General features: G+C 54.1%; 2 protein-coding genes across 2 annotated transcripts in view; both read right to left on the bottom strand.

Moving 5' to 3' along the window:
- The window catches only part of PGAP6 (post-glycosylphosphatidylinositol attachment to proteins 6), a 17,708-nt gene extending 16,604 nt beyond the window's left edge, over positions 1-1,104 (bottom strand). The window contains exon 1 of the mRNA XM_019620604.1: positions 1,015-1,104. Coding sequence (XP_019476149.1) covers positions 1,015-1,104 — 90 coding nt within the window. The remainder of the gene's footprint in view (positions 1-1,014) is intronic.
- A 12,260-nt stretch (positions 1,105-13,364) lies between these two features.
- Positions 13,365-16,059, bottom strand: MRPL28 (mitochondrial ribosomal protein L28). The gene is made up of 4 exons (XM_010719392.2): positions 15,933-16,059; positions 15,588-15,722; positions 14,857-14,943; positions 13,365-13,783 (listed from the first exon to the last, which is right to left on the bottom strand). The coding sequence occupies exons 1-4, from the start codon at positions 15,987-15,989 to the stop codon at positions 13,691-13,693; spliced, it is 372 nt and encodes a 123-aa protein (XP_010717694.1). The 5' UTR covers positions 15,990-16,059; the 3' UTR covers positions 13,365-13,690.

Below are 16,059 nucleotides of genomic sequence, written 5' to 3'. Positions count from 1 at the left end.
CTGTCTCTGTGCACAGGGACTCTGGTCGTGGTACGGTGGTACTACTGGTCACACAGAGCCAGAGAAGGGAGTGGTGGCTGTGGGGCACTCCTGTCCCTGATGCCCACACCCTGCTATGCACCTGGGCTCACCCACCTACTGCAAGGCATTGCCTGCTGCGTCTTTGTGACTGCTGCTCCCAGGCTGTGGCTGCTGCCTGCCTCCACAACACGATGGGATGAGGTGAGTGCACAGCAGTCACCATCCTCACGTAGGAGCACAGGGCTCAGCTGACAGCTCAGTCAGCTGCACTGGGACAGGTGAGCCCTGCTGCCACGATTGCCCTAGAGCAACCCATGCCAATTCAAGGTGTTTGAACCTGACACTCCTGTATCAGGTGCATCTCCTTTATCCATCCATTAATAATCCCAATCAGCTAGTCGGCGGTAAGGAAAAGCTGATGTCAAGAGCACTGCTGGAAATATTGGTTGTTCCACTCTTGTGGATCTGTTTCGCAATATTGTGAAAGATCTTAGGCTTAGATGTGGTCACTAGCCCAGCTGGCAAAAGCAAGCTCAGCACTCGGTGACGCCTTGATGTCTGTCCTACAGCCTGTACAAACGTTCAGCCGGAATGCTTTGATACGATCCCGATCAGCAGCTCAGCCTGCAGTGTGAGTACTTGAGCTCCTGGCTCACCTATCACGGAGGGCCAGCTCTCCTAAGCGAGCCAGCAAAAGGTTTTCAATGAGCAATGCGTACTGACCGTGTTTCAGCCCACATCTGGCCTGCGGTTGGTGATGCAAGTAGGATGCATAGAATGTTTTTATTAGTTTTTCCTCTAGGATGAGGCCATCCAATGCATCTGCTTTGAGGAGGTTCTTCCCAGAGATAGAGAAGATGGTCAGTGAACTCCTGATCATGAGTCCTGTAGCAGCCCGTGGGTTTCTGTTCAGCTTTGAGAGGCACAATGAGCTTTGTGAGGAAATCTCAGAAACGCTCATGCACTCAGGACAAGCTCTGGAAATCATTTTACCTGCACACACTGCGTGTGTTCATGGTACAGTCCAGATCTCAGTTTGGCATTGTCCTCTTCCAGGAAAGCTTCCAGCCCATGAAGGTCCATTGGCAGTTGATATTGGGGCTGGTTTACTCAGGTCCAAAGCAGCCAAACCTGGGCTGAGACAAGGAATCACATGGGGTGCTGCTGATGGAAACTCCTTGGCATTTTCTCCAGAGATAAGCATGTCAGTCAAAGCTGAGCCCAAGCCCAGTGGGACCAGAGAGCATTCTATGGATGCTCTCTGTTATCCTCTTCTCAAGTGCTTATTAACGTTAATGCTGCAGCCCAGGAGCTCCTGCTCACATGTTCAGGTATGGGCATCTTTCTAGGAACACCACAGCAGCCAGCTGGAAATTTTGGGTGCACCAGGTTGCCTTACCTCTCACAACATGCTTTTTGGTGGAGAGGAATCCAAAGAGCAGCACACTGGGACCCCTGAGTGGAGAAACCATGCACAGAGGAAGCTGGCTCCTGCTGGAGGGGGTCTGCCAAAATCCACAGCACGTTTCCTTGCTGGCTGGCACAGGGTTGCTAGTTTTTGAGCAGCAAACTCATTCTGCTCTTGGAAGAAGCAAGGAAATCTTGATCCTCACATCCACGCCTCCCTCATTCAGGAGAGGATCATTCAGAAGTTTGTCACACTTTCTTAAGAAAATATATTGGCTTCTTCAGCCCCAGAGCAGCATCTGAGGTGAGATCTCCAGCACAGCAGCTTGGCAGAAGAAAAGCATGGCAGTCCTCACACAGCTGCTGAGATGAGCATCCATGGAGAAGCCCAGCACTCTGCTCTTCATCTCCCAACACAGCTCCCTGGAACAAGTGCTGGTTCCCTCTGAAACAGTTCCTGTATGCTAAGACCTCACAAACCATGTCCCTACTGCCCTTTAATACAAGAAACACTGAGTTTTCAGCTGAGCTCCCAGGTTGCTGATTTATCCTCTAGTGAACTCTGCTCGTTAGGCTGCCCTACCCAGGGCCAGGTGGGGAAATCTCCTGGTCCTCTGCCCTGCAGCCTGGAAAGCCTGGGTCAAAGGGCTGCAGTGCTCAACAGCAGCATGAAGCTGCAAAGATGAGTGGCTGCTCCTTGTTTCTTCCTCAGAGTGGCTTTGCTTACTGCTTCACACTTTTCAGACAGGGCAGAGTGAGTTCTGATTTGTATGGGATGTATTATGGGGGACAGGAGTTGATGGAGAAGGTGCTGGTTGCTCTGGCTCCTGTGAGGGATGCTGGCAGGGCTGTGCTGCAGAGGGTGGCATAGGGAACCTTGGGACCTTCATCAGATGCCACAGATGCTTCTTTGGCAGCAGGAAATCACAGCTCACATCAGAGGCTGGAAGTAGTGATAGAGCACTTCCTCCCTTCTCCTACATCCATGCTGGCCAGTTTTAGGACTTCACATCAACGTGGAGCCTCTGAACCTCAAAAACCACCTTGAATGGGCCATGGAGACCCCCAGGAACCCCAAAACTGAGCAGGGACAGTTCTGAGTGCCACCGTCCTCATGCTGCTGGGAGGTCCCCAGGACTGGCACCAGGAGAGGCTCTGTGCTGGTGGGCACCAGCTGAGGCCACTCCTGGGGCATCTCTTGTGGTGGGATGGGATTCCATGCAGCAGGGGGAAGGTCGAGGTGCAGTGTGTGTCCGGGTGTCTCCAAGTGAACAAATGCGGAATGTCTCAGAATCGTTGTGATACAGAGGTGGAAAAAATGCTCAGAAAGTAGTTCACTGTGAGAGGAAACACAGAGAGGTGGGGAGTTTCTGTTTCTGGAGGAGTTCAGGATTTGCTCTGAGGCCTGAGCTGAGCTGCTTCAGCACTGGATGTTGGTATGGGCTACCCAGACCCCTTCTGTCAGCGCTTCTGTGTCAAGCAGAGGTATCCAGTATCTTCTATCCTGTGCAAAACTTCATCCTGTTTTACTGCTACAACCCCCTCCCCATGCTGCAGGCAGGTGAACTGTCTGCTGCTGGGAAACAGCTTGTGCTGCCTCTGCCACCCTACAAACCGTGCCCACCCTATGACAAAGGAGGACCAGAGCAGAGCAGTTGAGGGCTGGGAGCAGTGGATGAAGCAGAGCCTGAGCCCAGAGCGTCTGGGGGCAGGGAGGGCTGTGCAGCAGTGGCTATGAACACACTGCAGCCTGCTCTGTCCCAGGAAGGAGAAAGCCCTGCTCTGCACAGATGGAAGCATCAGGGCAAGTGCCCCATGGCTATCAGTGACCTTTCTGCAGCACTGGGACTCGGGCTGACCTCATGACATGGTGCTGTTTCCCAGCCCTGGGGCTCCTGTCTCCATCAGGACACTGCGGAAGCTGCTGTCCCTCCTGTTCTGCAGGGCTGGAACCATCTTCCAGGTTCTGCCCCTCTGCAGCCATCTCACACCATCTGTGCTCGTGCCAACCATGTCCTCGACCTCACACAGCCCTTCTCCTATGGTGGGAGCAGGCAGCAGCCTGATGGCCCACAGCCTTTGCAAGGTGCACTCCCCAACTTCTGGCAGAGGACACATTCCCTGCTCTGGCTGTCCTGGGTCTGCTCTTACCAATACATCTCCTCTGCCACGGGTCCTGCAATGGAGACAAGCATTGTCTGGCATGGAGACAGCCTCACATGTTGCAGGAGGAGACAGAAGAGCCCAGGGCAGGCAAATGTGAGTGAATCAGACCTCAGATTATGTTTCATCCTGACTCTTACAGTTACAATTGGCTGAAGCGTGATAAAACGTGGTGGTGGGTACACAACACCAAACTTTGCAGACCTTGGGCTATGCATCTTCGTGTGGCAGCAGCTTCTGCAGCGTGTGAGGACACAGTCTGTCTCCGTGCTTCACTCCACCTCCCTTCCTGGCAGCCGTGCACACCTTCCAGCCTTCCCATGCTCAGTGCTTGCCCTCAGCAGTGCTATGGTATTACTGATATCCCCAGTCCTGCAGGAGGGTGATCTCTCCATTCCCAAAGTGATGACACCTTCCAAGCAAAGCCCATGTAGATCTCAGGGGACCAGGATTGCTGTTCTGAGGACAGCCACCTCTGCCCAGCCAACACCTCCTGATGGTTCCTCTGCTCCCACAGCCTGTCCCCATGGGGGCAGCACCCCACAGTCTGTCCTGGGGCACCGCTGCAGCTCCCTCTGTCCCCAGCACATGGCAGAGGGGCTGGGTGAGATATAAGGGATATACAGACCTGCCTGCGTCACTGAAGTACTCCATCCTCCTAGAAGGCATGGTGCTCCCTGTCCCATCCGTCTCCATCCCGGCACTCCGGGCACCTCAGGGCCCCATGCTCCCTGCCTGGTGCCTGGATGCTTTTCCTCAGGCCCGGCCATTCCGTGCCCCTGTGCTGCCCAGGACACAGAGGGAGATGAAGGGTGCAGATCCCAGCAGGTCCGGGCTGTGGGGCTGGCTGGAGCCAGGAATGTCCCTGCCCTCTTTGTGCCTCGCCTGGTAAGCAATGCAGTGAAAATATCGGTCGGGTTCTTTGAAATGAAAATAAAACTGATAAAAGTCGGGCAAATCCTCTGCTCCGGCCCCTGCTGTGGGCCCGAGGAGTGTCTCTTTCTGGGAGCTGCCCAGCCAGCTCCCGGAGTTATAAATACATTATGTATGCCGGTGTTCGTCGGCCAGAGCCTTTTGTTGATGCTGAATATGTCCTGGCCAACAAAAGTGGACTGGATTAGCCACAGTGGATTAAAAGATTTTCTTCTTAGAGTTTACCTAATAATATAACAATTGACATAGAAGGTCTCTTTGAAACATACACGACTCTGTTATTTTACCATCTGTGAGTTTGCTTTCCATGAATATGATGGGGCGCCTGCCTGCTGGTGGTGCTGGTGCTGGGAATGCTTCCCGGAGCTGAATGTGTCACCAACAACAGAAATCAGCCCTTATCTGAGGGGAGGCAGCGGGAAGAGAAAGTCGTGCAACTTCTGTCCACCTCCCTTTGTCCTCGGCCCTTCTGCCCACGGCCAGCAAAGCAGCGAGATGCCGCAACTTTGGGAGAAAAAGAGACCCAACGGAGAAGACCTGAGGCCAGGACGGCCCCGCGGAGCCAGCGCCCTGAGCCGCGAGCTGATCTGCAATTCGAGGTGTCCCGAGAGGTCCCGACTGGAATAAGCTCATTTATTACTATGAAATTTTGGAAGGGGGCTGCTTGAGTTTGGGGACTCTCTCTCCATCCCCGGCTCTGCGGGTGGTGGAGTTCGCCCATCTCCATTCCAGTCGCTGGGAGCCGGGGCGGCGTTCGGCTCTGCCCGACATCACGCTTGCAGTATCCATTGCAAGATGGGTCACGCAGCGGCAGCAGCGACACTGGAAACATGGAGGGCAGCAGCAGCAGGGGAGGAAGGCTCCCCCAGCATCCTGCGGCTCCGCTCGCCCCTCCGCCACCGCCACAACAGCCACCGCACGCCCTGCGCCCGGCCCTTGGGCTTTGATCTCATAAAGGGGCTCCATTTACAAGTCTTTAATAGCAGCCTTTGGAAATATCCGTCCTCAGAAGTCTCGAGTAATGAGATTTTGGAGACTATGATCAATTTAGGCACCGCTCTTTCTCGCTCTCGCTTTTTCTCTTTTTTCCCCCTTTTCTTGCAAACACTCTTCTCGAGCCGCGCTGACTTTGTGTGCGATTGTCGCACCATCCAAGACCTGGGGGGGCCGTGTGGGCGGCAGGAATATGGGGCTTGCGTCTCCCAGCTGGGGGCCTTTGATGAAGCTGCTTTGCGAAATTTGATTTGAAAGGCCTACGATCACAATTTGGGGAGAATGGTGGAGCGTTTTTCCGCACGGATCTCTTTGTCTCTCACCCGAAGGGGGTTTCATTGTGGGTTTTGGGGCTGGGGCGAGGGGGTCGGTGGTGGCCGCGGGTGGGGTGGGGCGGCGGGGGCCGTGGCGAAGGAGAACAATGACCGGGGAGATGGGGAGCGTTGGGATTTCTCACCTGCCTGCCCCGCTGCGTCGCGCGCCGCCTGGGTTTTCGCAGTCCGCCATGACGGGAGCAGCCGCCCTGCTTGCTGTCCGGAGCACTTTCCAACACTCTTGAACCTATTTCCCTTTCTTGGCAACTGTGTGGCTGGAAGATGGGAATCTTTACTTTATATTGCAGCTTTGGCTTCTCAGCCTGATTGGCTGCGGCCAGGACCAAATGATGGTCCTTCCAATCCTATTGTAACTATGGCAACCAGCCCCTTTAGGCACCACCGATTTACTTATAATTGCTGGGTAAATAGTCAAGACAGGCCGTCTTTCATCCAGCATGGAAAGTATTTATCGTTCTTTTCTCTTTCCTTTTTTCTTTTCTTTTCTTTTTTTTCTCTGGAGGAAGCCCTGAAGAGCAGCAACACTTAAGCAAAACTCTTTGAACGCTGTTGCAGACAGCGCTGCCTCCCCCGGGCCGGCCGCTCCCCACCAGCTGCACAATGACTCCATGCGGGGCCGTCCAGCACCATGGTGCAGCCCTCATCATCATCGTTGTCCTCCTCAGTGTTGGGGTTCTACCCAGGCACAGCCAACCTTCAGACCACTCTGTCCAGGTGGGGAAGCAATGGGGAGCGCTGGGAATGGGAACATGGCTGGGAACGGGGCTGCACTGAGCCAAGGTGCTGCCAACTTTGTGCTGGGCTGCTTGAAGTTCTACCCTTGGCCTGGCCGTGCTATCAGTGCCAGGCGTTGAGGCCAAGTATGGAATCATTCAGGTTGGAAAAGACCACTAAGGTCATCAAATCCAATCCCAACCCACTCCACCATGCCCACTGACCGCATCCCTCCGTGCCACATCCCCACAGTTCTGGAACACCTCCATGGATGGTGACCCCACCGCTCCCTGTGCAGCAGTGCCACTGCATCACAGCTCTTTCTAAGAAGGAATGTTTCCTAACACCCAACCTGAACTGCCCAGGCACAACCTGAGGCCACCTCTTGTCCTATTACTGTTATCCAGAAGCAGAGGCCAACTCCCACCTTGCCACAGCCTCTTTTCAGGTGTGGAGAGCAATGAGATCTCCCCTGAGCTTCCTCTTCTCCAGTCTGAACAACCCCAGCTCACCCATCTGCTCCCCACTGGACTTGTGCTTCAGACCCCTTGCAGCTCCATTGCCCCTCTCTGGACACACTCTCAGTTCTTTCTTGCAGTGAGGGGCCCTGAACCAGACTCAGCACTTGAGGTGTGACCTCACTAGTGCCAAGTACAGAAGGACCGTCACCTCCCTGTCCTGCTGGCTGCACCGTTTCCAGCACAGAGACCCTTGTTTCTCCTGGAGGGTGTTTGATGATGATAGGCAGATACACAATGCAATCAGCTGCAGAGGTGCCTTGCTGCCAGCCCCACACACGTGGCCCACCAGGCCAATGGGAGCAGGATTGGTGCTCGTGGCCATTGGGTCCCGCAGGCAGTGTCCAGTGGGCCACGAGCACCAATCCTGCTCCCAGGAACTGGGACGCAGCCACGGGCCTGTCCCTGCCACCCAGGGATGTGTGCTTCAGCCAAAGGACAACAAGCCAGCACCTGGCGTAGCACCGGGATGCCTGCACAGACCTCACAGTGTCATCCTGCCTGCAGTGCTGAGCGCTGGCAGCTGGACAGAGCTCTGTGAAAACAGAAGAAAAAGGGTTGTAGGGAGAATGTGACAGCTGGGTAGACTGCGGGAACAAAGGGAGCTGCAGGGAGAGAAACCTCAGCTCATGGCACCCTCCGTGGAGAGGAGCAGTGCAGTGGGATTGCAGCTGTGGGGCCATGCCGATCTGTAGGGATGGTCTGGCACTGCAGAACTGTACAAAACACCACTCCCTTCCTCTTCTATGTGTCCTCCAGCCCTTGTAGGCACGTGGGATGACGCCTGTGTATGGGATGCAGGGAAGAAGAGAGAATTGGCTCGCTGAGAATCAAAAAGGAAAGCTACATGGTCAGATGGGGAGCATGTTTGTAGTGGTGGGTCACCCCCTCAGCCCCACTGCAGGGCCAGGCAGGTGGCCCTGAGCTGTCCCATGGGGTGGCCCCACTCCCTTCCCAACTCTATGCTGCTACAGGGACACAGACTGTGACATCGACACAGAGTGACAAGCGAGGGTGAAAGGACATGGGGCAAAGAATGAGAGCTCGCAGCTCCCCCAGCCCTATGCACCCACTGCCCAGAACCGCCTGGTTGACACAACATCCCTTTTCCCTTTCATCTCCTGCAGGAAGATCCAGGAAACAGCAGGGCACTGTGTCAGACACCTGTCCCTGCAGGTGAGACGAAATGCTACTGGGAACAGAATTTGTGGACACCTGTGTAAATATTATCAAAGCATCATCCTCGTGGGGAAGGCCAGATGATGTGTAAAGGGAAGTCTGTGTCCTGGAGCAGCCAGCCTGGAAGGTGTCAGCAGTGAGGGAGGAAAGTGTGGTGCGTGTGGTACATCTGTGCTGGCTGGAGACAGCGTTGTCACCAAAAGCTTTGAGGGGCATGGAATGAGGTTCTGTTGTACTGATATCTGGCTGGAGGCAGCACCCAGGGAGCACCCAGGACATTTCATAGAACTGTGGGCTCATTTTTGGAATGTGAATGCACAGACTCATTGGCAGACTCAGGACAGACACTGCTGTGTCCTCATCTCCAGCTGTCCTGAGCAGTACCTCCAGGGCTCAGGCAGAGGCTGTGGCTGCCACATGGTGCTAGTGGGACCCCTCCAGGTTCCAGACCTGTCCCTGTGCCATGTGACACCTCTCAGCATTGCTGCATGGGCTCAGGATGACACTGGCAGAGCGCACACCACTCTAGTGCCTGGGCATTACAGGCTGCTTGGCAGAAGGGCACAGAGCCCTCAGAGATGTGGAACTGAGCAGCAACACCAAGCTGGAGATGGGCTCTCCCTGCCTCCTCCACAGCCCAACCGAGAGCTGTCCCAGATCTGCTACAAGCACATAGAGTGAGCAAGAGGTGCTTTTGAGGAGCACAACCCAAAGGATGAACATCACTGATGATCAACGAGGACTATTTCTAAACTGACCCCAAGCTGTGGGGCAGCCCCACTGAGAACAGATCCCTGGAGAAGAACCCTAAAGGGAAGACCAGCAGCCAAGCAGCCCTGCAACACTGGGCACAGACCAGCAAGGAGAGCACCCACGCCATCACTACTTCTGGCTCCGTCTGCAGTTGCTGTGTGGAGCAGGCACTGCTGCACAGCTCAGCCGGTGCCAGTGAGTCGGGCAAACCGTCCTGCTGCTTGCAGGGAGCCCAGTCGTGTCGGGGAGATGAAAGGCAGGCATTGACGTCAGGGCTCTCACCACCCACACACGGACAAACAGGCGGCTGTTGGTACAGCCGGGCAGGCTCTGCTTACACAAACATGCCGGCCAGCTGCATGCAGGATGCTGCTGGCCCCAGTTCAGCATGCAGCTCAGCTCCAGCAGAGCCAAGGGGAGCCGATCAGAGCAATGAGCAGCACGCAGATCCCACTGCTGCAGCTCCAGCTCAGTGCCTGCTCGCTGCATGGCCACAGGTGGCTCAGAGCAAAGCGTGGGCACCAACTGAAGGCTTGATGCCTTGCAGGGCTGCAGGTACCAGTACCATGGAGTGATACCGGCATCTCTGCTCTCTGCACTCGACGAGCATCCTCTGTCGGTTCCCATGGTAACTCCTGGCTCAGAGCCGCCAGAGCTCTGCCTGCACACAGCCATCACCAGCCCTGCCGCGCCTTCTCATGCTGCTGTGCTCCCTAGCAGGGTCTTACGACACTCTGCCCCCCACTGTCCCCAGCTGCTAGCACTGCTGCCACTGCTGGGAGGATGCCCCCTGGACATCCCTACGGGGACCCATCGCTTCTCCCCATCACGTAGAGCTGCTTCAGGAAACAAAGCACAGAAGTCAGCTCAGAGCAAGCTGGAGGTAGCGAGAGCAGGGCCAGGAGCACGGCCGTGCTCAGCCCCAGTGCCTGGTGCACGCTGCTGCGCTGGATGCTTTCCTCTGCTGCTCTGAACACTAGGCAGACTTAGGAAAATGGCTTATGCCTCAAAATGTGATACATTAAAGACCGGAGGCAGATGCTCTGTCGGTGCATTTGTATGCTCTCAGGGGTTGTATCCAACGGCTCAGGTTTGGTTTCAGAAGCTCCAACAAACAGAGCCAGGAGAGTAATGGAGGTACTGCTGTCTTTCAAGAGCTGAAGCTTGCTAATGACACCAACAGTGCAGGGCAAGGAGGAGAGCGCTGGTGAGGAGGGAGCTGCTGCAGGAGCCGGCAGGATGGGCAGGAGATGTTCATCAAAGCAGAGTAATGCATAAGAGGAAAAATCCACACAGCAGAGCTGCCCTTTCAGCAGGGACAGACCGCTGCTTTGCAGCCCAGCACAGCCATAGCCACGCAGCAGAGCAGCACCAGCTCTACTATGGGGTGAGGATGCGCTGTCACAAAATGGCTGCCGGCCCCTCACGCTGACCACAGGACCACAGGCCTCTCACTGATACACCGAGCTCTGCCAGCTCCGGCCCTGGCCATGTCAGCAGCACTGTGGGAAGAGCCCACGGTGCAGGAGCTTCCAGTGCTTTCCATCCTGCTGCTGCCTCTGCCTGGGACCACCAGCCCCAGGGTGATGGGTCCCATGGGGCCCACAGGAAGGGGACACCTCAGGGCACCCTGCAGGCCAAGCACCAGCTCCCATCTCCCTAAAGCCATCTTCTGTGCTTCAACTGGACTGAAACAGCACTATGTTAAGTGTTGCCATGGCAATGGCTGTCTAGAGAAGGCATGTGATGGAGATGCACACAGAATTGGCAGAGCACGCTAAAGCAAAAGAGCTCATGGCCAGGTCCCAGGGAGCCTGTGCTGCCCCACAGCCCTCCTGCCCCAGCCCATGCCCTCCACACTGCAGCCACAGGTGGAGGCAGCCATCCCTCACCTTGAGTCCTGGGCCAGGGCAGCCGGGAGCCAGCTGGAGCTGGAAGCTGCTCTGTGATGGAGAGCTGCAGGGTCCAGTGCTGGGCTCAGCCTGGCCTCACAGCCTGCAGCTGCAGCACTGGAGCTCTGCTCACACTGGCCCAGCTGTCACCGCTGCTCCTGGTGACCTAAAACACGGGTGACAGTTCCATCGTGCCAACCTGCAGCTGATCCCCAGGAGGTGGTGGTTTTGCATGTTGAGCTACTTCTGTGCACATGTGGGAGGAAGAGGGAGCACAGAAGGAGCTCTGAGGAAGGTGGTGGCTTTCCATGCCCCAGGGAATGTGCAGAGCTATCAGACTCCTCCTCCCCCTGCCCTAACTGGGCTTTCCCTCTCCATCCAGCACAGTGGCTGGCCTTTGTGCTTCATTTCTGACAACTGCTCTTCAAGCTCGCGGCTGCTTTACAGGGAGCTTCACAGGGTGGATTAGCTCCTAGGAGTGGAATCACAGAAAAAAATGAGGCTGGAGGGACCTCTGGAGGTCTCCAGCCCAACCTCCTGCTCCAAGCAGGGCTGGCTGCAGCACTAGAACAGGTTTCTCAGGGCCTGGCCCTGTTGTTCTAAATATCTCACACTCAGAGATGCTGCTGTCTCTCCATCTCTGTCCCTCCAACACAAAACCGCTTCTTTTGTTAGAGCTCCCAAAGCATTACTTACCGTTTGAGCACAGATGGGTCTGTTGAGAATTTACAAGTAAAATACTCATTAATTCATTAATTTAAATGGCTCAGTTGGTGGAGGAATGTAGCCTTAACCTCAAGCAAATTCTCAGATCAGTGGCTATGATTTGTTAGGAACCACAAGTGAGACAGACAAAAATTCAAACATGGTTTCAAGGCACCAGCCCTTGCTTGGGAAGGCAGAATTGCAAAGCCTGGGCTCCCTGCTAGCTGCAGAATGCAGAATCCATTCAGCCATCATAACTGAGGTAGAATGATGCATGCCTCTAATCTCTCACCCACGGAGCTGCTCCTTATGCACTTGTGCAGAGCTGGCATTAGTCCTGCCCCAGTGCGTCAGGAGCTCTCCTCTACATCTGGCTGAAAGCTCCCATTATGCCTGCTTCCTTCCTCCTTCCTAAGATGGCAAATCCTGCAGAACATGCATACCTGATGAGAAGTGCTGAGGAACAGTCACCTCCAAGGACAGTGCTGGCAGCACTGCTGCTGGGGATGCCACATGGCCAAAGCTCTCCTTTGAGGGATATGGGCACCACAAGACTGCAAGATCACTTTTTGTACCTAAAACCCAGGCTCAGGTAAGAATGAGCTGATATCTGCGCCACCAGCCATCCCAAACACCTCCCCCACCAACAGAGAGCAGGGCTGAGATGCCAGGATGCAGCAGAGCCAACCACACGGCCATGGAACCGGCACGTTCCAGGGACAGAGCCACTGGCAGCAGGTTTGCTCAGAACTGCATTAAAATGCATGAGCTGTACTAGCCCTAATGATGAGCAGAGCTGTCAACGAAGAACTTGTCCCAGCTAATTATCTCTAATGAGGGCAGAGTGTCAGGGTCCCTGGAGGAGCTGGGCAGCAGCTTCCCGCTCAGCTCAGTTGCAGGAGAGGGAGAAGTTAAGCAAATGTCATTGTGTTGGCCTAGCTAAGAAATCATTAATTAGGCAAATGTGACCTTCTGCGCAAGTTTGCTCTTGGGAACCTGGACTTGCCAGAGCTGGGACATGCAAGCAGCCTGGAAACACCCCAGCTTCTGCCACCCAAGCTGTCCCCTGCAGTGCTGAGCCTCCTGCTCAAACGTAGTGCAGCCAGGGGCTGCATAGCCATGCCACACTCATCTGTTGGTTTGGATACAGACTGAGACAGATCCAACACAATTCCAGGCCCCCAAAGCAGCAGACAAGCCTGTTCTTCACCTCAACAACTTCCCTCATCCCCAGTCTTATAAAGGCTTTATGCCTACCCAGCAACCTCCTCTGCAGCACCTCTTTGCCAGTCTTTAAGTCAGAAGAAACACTGGGAATTTCTGCTCCCCTGTAGTCCTTCATTTCAGCACAAAGGGGAACAGCCACACGCTGCTCTACATGCCACCTTCCTTCTCACCATGAGTGCTATGGCTCAGAAACCAAGGCAGCATACTTGTCCTTACGTGCTAGAGAGAACATACCTCATCCCCAGACACGGCTGAGGCAGAATCTCTTACTGCATGCAAGCTACAACCCACAGACCAAGCTTACACAAGGTGCGTCCTATAAGCTCTGTGCTTGTCCCTCACCTCCAAGCTGGGGGGCAAAGGAGAAGAGGCCAGGGAGCTCAGCAGGCACTGGCTGCAGGATGGTTTGAGGTCATCCTTTCAGAGCACAATCTTCTCTCCTCTGCAGAACAGAACTGGGGACCGATCTAAGATGCACCACAGCTACATCTTGCAGTCCCTGCCATACACTAATGACCAGTGAATATCAGAGAAAAGTTTATTGGTATTCTCCAGATGCATAATATTTCATTTTATATCAGGATCAAACTAAACAGCAATCAACTGCTTGCACAGGCAGAACCACCACATCAAGTCAGTCTTACAAGAATGCTTTCAGAGACCAGAGGACAGAAAACTTTTCCTCAGCCAACAAGGACAATTCCTCAATGGAATTTAGGCTGCTATAATTAGATGTTGATAACTGCAACACGTCCCCTGGCACGCTCATTGCATTGCCTCTTCCACAAGTGTGGCTCACATAGAAGGCTCTCTGAACCCCACAGCTTCATCTGTAGCAGGGAGTTCTGCTCTACTTATTTCTTTCCTTCTCCTTCTCAAGTGCCTGTTCTTTCAATTGGTTGACGAGTTCCTCAGCATACACCTTGAAGAGTGGGACGGGGTCCTGAAACAAAGAGGAGATTAAGCTACTTTGAAAGCCTGAAACTGAGCAGCAGTTGGTTTAACGAGTGCCAGGAAGATGCCCAACTGTACCAATCCTGCTCTCACAAATGTGTTAGCAAACTGCGCATCACTTATCCAGTCTGCAGCCTGACAAGGACAACAGAAAGCTGGGAAGTACCAGTTATAGGTGCAGGAAGAAAGAACACCCACAGTACTTCATCTGCGATCTCTGATGTTGGTGAGATTCATAAATGTCTCATGCAAGACAAGGGCCTTTTCCCCTGCATGCAGTTGGGTCCAGAGAGCCAGTGCTGTAGGAGTGCTGATGGTTAAAACCAGTGGAAGATGGGCTGGGTTTGTTCAGTATGTGAACAAAGCAACTCACTATGCTACTCCTCTACTTACAACTGCTGTTCCGCTCTGTAAAGATTACAGGCACCTGTGTGGGACATTCCTCAGCTTTTCTAGTTTTGCCCATCCATGTGAATCAACAGCAGCTCCCAGGGGCCCCCCTCCTTCTCAAAACACTTGCCTCCCTTCTCCAGATCAGGGCTGCTCTGAAGCATGTCAGAACAACATTTTCTTTGAAGACACTGGAGCCCTACACAGTGCAGGGCCCAGCACCCTTAACAGGAGCAAACGGGCCTTGGGGAAACGTCATCAAGAGACCCTACCCCACCCCAGGGAGAGCCAGGGCCTCAGCAGCAATCTGGTGTGCCCTCCTTGACATGTTGCTTCTAACAGAGCTGCTGTAATCAAAGGTCACAAAACTGAGTCAGCCCTGAAAATGAATCCAAGTTGTATTAGAGAACATAACCAAAGGCAAAGATGTTTGTGTCAACAGAAGGAGAATCATCCCCCACTAAATATCCATCCCCTGACCGGAAGATAAGATCTTGCAAAGGATTTGAACGCAGCACCATCTTTTGAGCTCCCAGATTTAACTGGGCTCAAACAGCTACTCAAGAATTTTGGACTTCCTTTGATAAGAAGCACTCAGGATGCTCAGATCAACTGCATGTGCAGCCCAACATATCTTTGTGCTTGCAGGACTGCACTGCCTCAGAAACTCACCTTTTTCTCTAGAAGCCTCTGCTTTTCTATTGCTTCTTCTAAACTCAAGCCAACCCATTCAGCTTCCTCTTCTGGAATCACAAATTCCTGCAATAAAAATGGGTGGTTTAGTGTCTTCCAGGTGAGTAACATGCAAATCCCCTCCAGGCCCACTCACAGAAATGACCCAGTAGGAACATTACCACAGATAAGCCCGAAACACTGTTCCCCTGCTCATTCCACTTCCTGCAGCCAAAGTCCTCTTCCCTTTTCTCCTTTTCCCTTTGCAAGCAAATACATCATCATGTAAACTGCTCTGCCTCTCTTCTGAACAGTTCTGTAGCTGCTTCTCAGCACAACCCCACAGACTGTACATGTCAGTGTTGTTTCTATGCCAGCGCCCATCATCACTTACACAAAGTGAAACAAAGCAGACAGGGATCCCTACCAAATTCCTGCCTGCTGCAGGCAGTGTGTGCTCCTATCAGTGCTTAGTGCGGGCTCACACCAAAAACAGATGTTTGTCTTGCTAACTGGTCAGTAAGAAAACTACAGCAACCCACAGGGAGATAAGAAACAGCTGGCAGAGATATTTAGATCTTCTGCAGCCATACCTATCATCCTGAACAGAGAAGAATGCATTGGAACACAGTGAATAACACAACACCAGTGGGGATAAGCAGCAGACATCGCTGCAGCACCAGAACAGGGATTGCAAGCAGCAGAGCCAGGACCACGGGCCCAATACACACCCGGTACTTGTCATAAATCGCCTCTCTCCTGGCCGGATCATCAGGATGCAGCTTGGGATCCCTCCGTGCCAGTCGCAGCAGCATCGTTCGCTTCAAATCCATCCCCAACTTCGAGCACATATCTGCTTTTGGGGTCTGGGGAGAGAAAATAAATTACACTGACAGGCACACGGCAGGGGCTACAGAACACACAGGCGTGTCAGAGCGAGCAGAGCTGGCTATGTGCCTGCAGGCTCCCAGGATGGACACACAGGAGCGGAATCCCTCAGCCACCCCCAGAGCCCAGCAGGCGCAGCTCTCGGTTCAGGGTCACAGAGGGCAGTGAGGGCCGCGCCGGGGTCTTGCCTTTAGGATGTAGAAGTCGAAGCCGTAGGCCTGGTCGATGAGGTCCAGCGTGCGCATGGTGACGGTGATGGTGAGCTTGGCGTCCAGGATCTCGCTGTAAAACTGCCGCTCGAACAGCTGCGGCTTC

The sequence above is a fragment of the Meleagris gallopavo genome, chromosome 16 (assembly GCF_000146605.3).
Source record: "Meleagris gallopavo isolate NT-WF06-2002-E0010 breed Aviagen turkey brand Nicholas breeding stock chromosome 16, Turkey_5.1, whole genome shotgun sequence".
In the NCBI taxonomy this organism is placed as follows: Eukaryota; Metazoa; Chordata; class Aves; order Galliformes; family Phasianidae; genus Meleagris; species Meleagris gallopavo.
The sequence above is the reverse complement of the archived record's forward strand: the minus strand, read 5'-3'. Positions and strand labels throughout refer to the sequence as shown.